At 45.7% G+C, this 7898-nt stretch overlaps 1 protein-coding gene across 1 annotated transcript; it reads right to left on the bottom strand.

Annotated features, from left to right (window-relative positions):
• Positions 1 to 2541: 2541 nt before the first annotated feature.
• On the bottom strand, positions 2542 to 6707 carry LOC134688204 (uncharacterized). The gene is made up of 2 exons (XM_063548676.1): positions 4773 to 6707; positions 2542 to 4713 (listed from the first exon to the last, which is right to left on the bottom strand). The coding sequence occupies exons 1-2, from the start codon at positions 6705 to 6707 to the stop codon at positions 2542 to 2544; spliced, it is 4107 nt and encodes a 1368-aa protein (XP_063404746.1).
• Between the last annotated feature and the right edge of the window lie 1191 nt (positions 6708 to 7898).

Here is a 7898-nt window from a genome sequence, read left to right as displayed (position 1 = left end):
AAACATTTACATTAAAAATATGATGAGGTTCAGTTCCCGTGTAAATTGAAGATCGCCTATTGAACAAATACGGTAATCCCGCCTATAATCCAGAAACGACCGTGTTCAATCTATAATCTATGATTGTTGCATAAGTAATTACCAATTTAACTTTCTTACTGATTAAAAGATTTAAACTTTTAGGAGAATAACCTATATTTCAGATAATAATTGTTTATACTTGTGCAACAACCTTAGCTAATGTAACATACTATAACAACCAACATCCAGACTTACAACAATTATTTAGAATTTATCGATCCGTTAAATAAACTTATTCTACAAGGTGACCAATTTAACACGGTTATCATCCATTCAGATTTTTGAATATTGTTTTTTATTGGTATTAGTATTGATTTTGTTATCAAAATTAAACTGAATATTAATACTTATGCACATTCATGGCTATATAATGTAGGTCATGTTTTCTCTGATATTTATAACATATTTACATGAAATCCATTGGAAGTTGGATGTGAACTGATTGTTATTTTGGTTAAACTAAAGATGAATGATTTGTTTTTATTAGTTGTTATTATTGTCTTTGAACTAGATGTCAGTAACTTCGAGTATTCTCAGTTCTGTACTCACTGTCTTTTTGTTGTAGGAATGTATAAGTACCTTGCCACGTCCACTCTGTGTTTTTGTTAGATGTATTTCTATTTGTATTTCTCTGATCAGTTAATTCATTTTGAACTGATTTTCATAATTCGTTCTTATGTTGTACTGTTACACCACTGTCCAGAGTTATGAGAAAGGTTGTTGCCTTTAAAATAGTTTAACCCCGCAACTTTCTGTGTGGGTCTGTCCCAAGTCAGGAGCATGTTATTGGGTGCTTGCCCTTTTTTGCTATTTTTCATATTTCAGTGTTTATGTATGTTGTTATGTAAATCATTTTGTTATGCCATTACACCATTGCCAATGGTTAATTAACATGCAGACATCTTATACGTTCAAATATTTACCATATACATTTTTATGGTATTATTCTATACAAAGCACCAAAATATCGGCATTAACTCAAACGCTAACCAAACCTTCAAAAGATTTATTCAAAGGGGATATAGTTACAAAACTGTTGTAAGGTCGTTAAGGATTGTGTATTTTGGTATTTATATTGATTCAGTCATAGGGTCTTTACATCGGAAATAAACACATGTATTCTAAAACCAGTTGTTTGCATGCTATCCATCGGCAGAACTCTACCCTTTAGTTGGGTTGTTGTCTTTTTGACACATTCTCCATTCCCATTCTCAATTTCATATAAGCGGATTTCATTAAGAATCAATATGTATCTTATCATTAAACTTCATTTAGCGCCAATATGCATACCAGATTAACGCTACCGAGTAACACATAGTGTTTTATGTCTGCACGTTGTACGTTAATAGCAGCAGACATTGTCTGTAAAAGTGAAGGGAACATAGAAACAAAATCGATTCATTACATATGTAATATTTGCAAATAATAAAAATATAAATATACCTGTTATCTACACGTAAATTTGATGATTAGCCCAAAATTTACGTCGACTCGAAAACTGAGCTTTAATGTCGACTTGATATTTTGTGAAAACGTAACATAATATACCAATAAGCCCAAACGTGCATCTTCTGTTAGGTTTAGGTTTAGGGATCGTTAAGACTTTAACTTATCTTGTGTAACATTGACTAAGGTTCTAATCTATTATATATACGTTTTATAATCATCGCAGGATATACCAGGGGAATTGTATTTTTTTAAGAAAATATTATTGTTACATGTATACCCTACATACACATCTTTCTCTGGGTTCCTCTATTTCTTGAGTACTTATTATTTGACCTTCTACCATAGAATTAACTACCTTTCAAAGTTCAATATAACAATTGTCATATGATTTGGCGAGCAATCAAATATGCTTCAACATGGTGTGCTATTTTATTTATCCTGTACTTTTATGTATATGTTTTACACAATTGTATCTATTATAGAATCATCTTTGCATACGTGTATAAAGGACTATATAAACTACCACTAAAAACACACTTACCAAAAAAAAAATTATATACAAAACAAATCTATAGACGGTTGTTACATTTATAATTTTTCGATCAAAATAAAATGTTTTTTTCAAAAGATACGATATGTTAAATTATTGTGAAATGTTTATCTGAACTGCTCAATCATTCGAAAACATTAATTGATAATAACCTTAATTCTCAGTGATAAAACACTTATTAGACGTGTTATGTTATTTTATAGAATTTGATTTGCATGGGACGTTAAATTGAAGTTCAAATGAATAAACGAATATTTTTTTCATATCGATGACAAATTTTAAATATGTTATTGTCTTTTTTCTAAAATTTGATCCATCTCAAATCGTTTTAAATGGCCTTAATCTTCCATATTGGATTAATTCCAGGTTTTATTTCAATGACGTTTTAACAGTTCATCATCCAGTTTGATTTGGTGTTTAGATAAAGCTGAAAACTTTAATTACATTGATAAATCTCTCATTTACATTGGTTTAAATAAAGGCACATTGACTTCGACGTTACGTGGTGGGTGGGGATGTCGGAGTGAGACATGATGGTGTCGTCTGTGTACTTGTGGTGGGTGGGGATGTCGGAGTGGGACAGGAGGTTGTCGTCTGTGTTCTTGTGGTGGGTGGGGATGTCGGAGTGGGACAGGAGGTTGTCGTCTGTGTACTTGTGGTGGGTGGGGATGTCGGAGTGGGACAGGAGGTTGTCGTCTGTGTACTTGTGGTGGGTGGGGATGTCGGAGTGGGACAGGAGGTTGTCGTCTGTGTACTTGTGGTGGGTGGGGATGTCGGAGTGGGACAGGAGGTTGTCGTCTGTCTACTTGTGGTGGGTGGGGATGTCGGAGTGGGACAGGAGGTTGTCGTCTGTGTACTTGTGGTGGGTGGGGGTGTCGGAGTGGGACAGGAGGTTGTCGTCTGTGTACTTGTGGTGGGTGGGGATGTCGGAGTGGGACAGGAGGTTGTCGTCTGTGTACTTGTAGTGGGTGGGGATGTCGGAGTGGGACAGGAGGTTGTCGTCTGTGTACTTGTGGTGGGTGGGGATGTCGGAGTGGGACAGGAGGTTGTCGTCTGTGTACTTGTGGTGGGTGGGGGTGTCGGAGTGGGACAGGAGGTTGTCGTCTGTGTACTTGTGGTGGGTTGGGATGTCGGAGTGGGACAGGAGGTTGCCGTCTGTCTACTTGTGGTGGGTGGGGATGTCGGAGTGGGACAGGAGGTTGTCGTCTGTGTACTTGTGGTGGGTGGGGATGTCGGAGTGGGACAGGAGGTTGTCGTCTGTCTACTTGTGGTGGGTGGGGATGTCGGAGTGGGACAGGAGGTTGTCGTCTGTGTACTTGTGGTGGGTGGGGGTGTCGGAGTGGGACAGGAGGTTGTCGTCTGTGTACTTGTGGTGGGTGGGGATGTCGGAGTGGGACAGGAGGTTGTCGTCTGTGTACTTGTGGTGGGTGGGGGTGTCGGAGTGGGACAGGAGGTTGTCGTCTGTGTACTTGTGGTGGGTTGGGATGTCGGAGTGGGACAGGAGGTTGTCGTCTGTGTACTTGTGGTGGGTGGGGGTGTCGGAGTGGGACAGGAGGTTGTCGTCTGTGTACTTGTGGTGGGTGGGGGTGTCGGAGTGGGACAGGAGGTTGTCGTCTGTGTACTTGTGGTGGGTGGGGATGTCGGAGTGGGACAGGAGGTTGTCGTCTGTGTACTTGTAGTGGGTGGGGATGTCGGAGTGGGACAGGAGGTTGTCGTCTGTGTACTTGTGGTGGGTGGGGATGTCGGAGTGGGACAGGAGGTTGTCGTCTGTGTACTTGTAGTGGGTGGGGATGTCGGAGTGGGACAGGAGGTTGTCGTCTGTGTACTTGTGGTGGGTGGGGGTGTCGGAGTGGGACAGGAGGTTGTCGTCTGTCTACTTGTGGTGGGTGGGGATGTCGGAGTGGGACAGGAGGTTGTCGTCTGTGTACTTGTGGTGGGTGGGGGTGTCGGAGTGGGGCAGGAGGTTGTCGTCTGTGTACTTGTGGTGGGTGGGGATGTCGGAGTGGGACAGGAGGTTGTCGTCTGTGTACTTGTAGTGGGTGGGGATGTCGGAGTGGGACAGGAGGTTGTCGTCTGTGTACTTGTGGTGGGTGGGGATGTCGGAGTGGGACAGGAGGTTGTCGTCTGTGTACTTGTGGTGGGTGGGGGTGTCGGAGTGGGACAGGAGGTTGTCGTCTGTGTACTTGTGGTGGGTGGGGGTGTCGGAGTGGGACAGGAGGTTGTCGTCTGTGTACTTGTGGTGGGTTGGGATGTCGGAGTGGGACAGGAGGTTGCCGTCTGTCTACTTGTGGTGGGTGGGGATGTCGGAGTGGAACAGGAGGTTGTCGTCTGTGTACTTGTGGTGGGTGGGGGTGTCGGAGTGGGACAGGAGGTTGTCGTCTGTGTACTTGTGGTGGGTGGGGATGTCTGAGTGGGACAGGAGGTTGCCGTCTGTCTACTTGTGGTGGGTGGGGATGTCGGAGTGGAACAGGAGGTTGTCGTCTGTGTACTTGTGGTGGGTGGGGGTGTCGGAGTGGAACAGGAGGTTGTCGTCTGTCTACTTGTGGTGGGTGGGGATGTCGGAGTGGAACAGGAGGTTGTCGTCTGTGTACTTGTGGTGGGTGGGATGTCGGAGTGGGACAGGAGGTTGTCGTCTGTGTACTTGTGGTGGGTGGGGATGTCGGAGTGGGACAGGAGGTTGTCGTCTGTCTACTTGTGGTGGGTGGGGATGTCGGAGTGGGACAGGAGGTTGTCGTCTGTGTACTTGTGGTGGGTGGGGGTGTCGGAGTGGGACAGGAGGTTGTCGTCTGTGTACTTGTGGTGGGTGGGGATGTCGGAGTGGGACAGGAGGTTGTCGTCTGTGTACTTGTGGTGGGTGGGGGTGTCGGAGTGGGACAGGAGGTTGTCGTCTGTGTACTTGTGGTGGGTTGGGATGTCGGAGTGGGACAGGAGGTTGTCGTCTGTGTACTTGTGGTGGGTGGGGGTGTCGGAGTGGGACAGGAGGTTGTCGTCTGTGTACTTGTGGTGGGTGGGGGTGTCGGAGTGGGACAGGAGGTTGTCGTCTGTGTACTTGTGGTGGGTGGGGATGTCGGAGTGGGACAGGAGGTTGTCGTCTGTGTACTTGTAGTGGGTGGGGATGTCGGAGTGGGACAGGAGGTTGTCGTCTGTGTACTTGTGGTGGGTGGGGATGTCGGAGTGGGACAGGAGGTTGTCGTCTGTGTACTTGTGGTGGGTGGGGATGTCGGAGTGGGACAGGAGGTTGTCGTCTGTCTACTTGTGGTGGGTGGGGATGTCGGAATGGGACAGGAGGTTGTCGTCTGTGTACTTGTGGTGGGTGGGGATGTCGGAGTGGGACAGGAGGTTGTCGTCTGTGTACTTGTGGTGGGTGGGGATGTCGGAGTGGGACAGGAGGTTGTCGTCTGTGTACTTGTAGTGGGTGGGGATGTCGGAGTGGGACAGGAGGTTGTCGTCTGTGTACTTGTGGTGGGTGGGGATGTCGGAGTGGGACAGGAGGTTGTCGTCTGTGTACTTGTGGTGGGTGGGGGTGTCGGAGTGGGACAGGAGGTTGTCGTCTGTGTACTTGTGGTGGGTGGGGGTGTCGGAGTGGGACAGGAGGTTGTCGTCTGTGTACTTGTGGTGGGTGGGGATGTCGGAGTGGGACAGGAGGTTGTCGTCTGTGTACTTGTAGTGGGTGGGGATGTCGGAGTGGGACAGGAGGTTGTCGTCTGTGTACTTGTGGTGGGTGGGGATGTCGGAGTGGGACAGGAGGTTGTCGTCTGTGTACTTGTGGTGGGTGGGGGTGTCGGAGTGGGACAGGAGGTTGTCGTCTGTCTACTTGTGGTGGGTGGGGATGTCGGAGTGGGACAGGAGGTTGTCGTCTGTGTACTTGTGGTGGGTGGGGGTGTCGGAGTGGGGCAGGAGGTTGTCGTCTGTGTACTTGTGGTGGGTGGGGATGTCGGAGTGGGACAGGAGGTTGTCGTCTGTGTACTTGTAGTGGGTGGGGATGTCGGAGTGGGACAGGAGGTTGTCGTCTGTGTACTTGTGGTGGGTGGGGATGTCGGAGTGGGACAGGAGGTTGTCGTCTGTGTACTTGTGGTGGGTGGGGGTGTCGGAGTGGGACAGGAGGTTGTCGTCTGTGTACTTGTGGTGGGTGGGGGTGTCGGAGTGGGACAGGAGGTTGTCGTCTGTGTACTTGTGGTGGGTTGGGATGTCGGAGTGGGACAGGAGGTTGCCGTCTGTCTACTTGTGGTGGGTGGGGATGTCGGAGTGGAACAGGAGGTTGTCGTCTGTGTACTTGTGGTGGGTGGGGGTGTCGGAGTGGGACAGGAGGTTGTCGTCTGTGTACTTGTGGTGGGTGGGGATGTCTGAGTGGGACAGGAGGTTGCCGTCTGTCTACTTGTGGTGGGTGGGGATGTCGGAGTGGAACAGGAGGTTGTCGTCTGTGTACTTGTGGTGGGTGGGGGTGTCGGAGTGGAACAGGAGGTTGTCGTCTGTCTACTTGTGGTGGGTGGGGATGTCGGAGTGGAACAGGAGGTTGTCGTCTGTGTACTTGTGGTGGGTGGGATGTCGGAGTGGGACAGGAGGTTGTCGTCTGTGTACTTGTTATGATTAAAAATAAACTACTGTATCTTTTTACCAGATATAACATTAGCTCTCCTTGTAAAGTCGGTAATGATTTCTTCGGTGAGAACAAACTGTCTTTTTATTAATGTAGAACCCTTACCCTTTTTATTTGTGACGTCCATTCTCACTTAACTAGTAAACATTTTTGTAAAGGGACCAGCCAGCTGTAGGGTGCGGGATTTCAGTCTCGCTGTGTTGAAGACCAATTTTTGGCCTTGTGCAGTTCTCTGCTCTTTGTTCGGGTTCATGCTTCTTGAACACATTCCTAGTTCCATTACCAATGCTATGTTATTGTTGTTTATGGTCTGTATTACAACCCTTCCACGTCACGTCGATGATTCTTGCGAGATGTGTTATTGCTGTAAATCTTCAGTATATTGGAGGAAATAAAGAGAATCAACTTATATTAATCCCTGTCCACTTTGCGGGTGCGAGTGCTGCCTTGTAGCGGCATTGACCTGCTCTTTTTCAAAATCTACAAGTGTGTCTTTAACGTGCAAGAGATATGACTCTCTCTTAACACGGGTCACCCATTTATCGTCCCCTTCTGACAGACTATCATCATTTCCTCAAGACCATACTCGCAAATGGTGTCGAGGAAATAAAGGCAACAGTAGTATCACTGGTATTAAAGAGATAATGGTAACTGCAATTACGATTATCCCAATATGGCGACGGTAGATATAGGTAAAATCTTTACACTCATTTTTCTTACATGTAGCATGCTTTGGTCAATAGTTACTCAGCTGCAAGGTTTATCTATACCATTACATCATATTTGAATCGTAACGGTGCACTGGAATTGTCTAAGCGCTGTGAAAATAGCCGTTGAAAAATTCGGGATGATAATCGTAACTCTATGGTATTTTTCTTCTTTGATAATCGTAATTTTCTTAATCGGATAATAGTAACTGAAACATAATAAATGTGTCTTTCAGCATTTCAATGGTATTTTGTGTGTTAAAAATGTAATTTAATAGAAAAATACGAATTATATGGCAAGCATGCAAATACAAAAATGTTCCTTGTTTAGTACCTTCAATATTTTTCTCTACAATATCTTCCATGCATATGTATGCAGCATATTTTTCATATACCGAGTATTTATGAATTTTTAATAAGTTTGTTTCTTATTTTGCGGAATATGGGTTATTCAATTATTTTCAATTTTGCAGTCATTCTTTGAATAAGTATTTCTTGTAAGAAAATTCAAAGC

The sequence above is a fragment of the Mytilus trossulus genome, chromosome 10, assembly GCF_036588685.1.
Source record: "Mytilus trossulus isolate FHL-02 chromosome 10, PNRI_Mtr1.1.1.hap1, whole genome shotgun sequence".
NCBI lineage: Eukaryota > Metazoa > Mollusca > Bivalvia > Mytilida > Mytilidae > Mytilus > Mytilus trossulus.
Note: the sequence above shows the minus strand (reverse complement) of the source record. Positions and strands in the feature narration are given on the sequence as shown.

Excerpts from the sequence above, each read along its gene's own strand:
- LOC134688204 (XM_063548676.1), bottom strand. The coding sequence starts at position 6,707 with ATGTTATATCTGGTAAAAAGATACAGTAGTTTATTTTTAATCATAACA. Across the intron at positions 4,714-4,772 it reads GACATCCCCACCCACCACAA|ACGACAACCTCCTGTCCCAC; the intron begins GTAGACAGACGA and ends ACAAGTACACAG.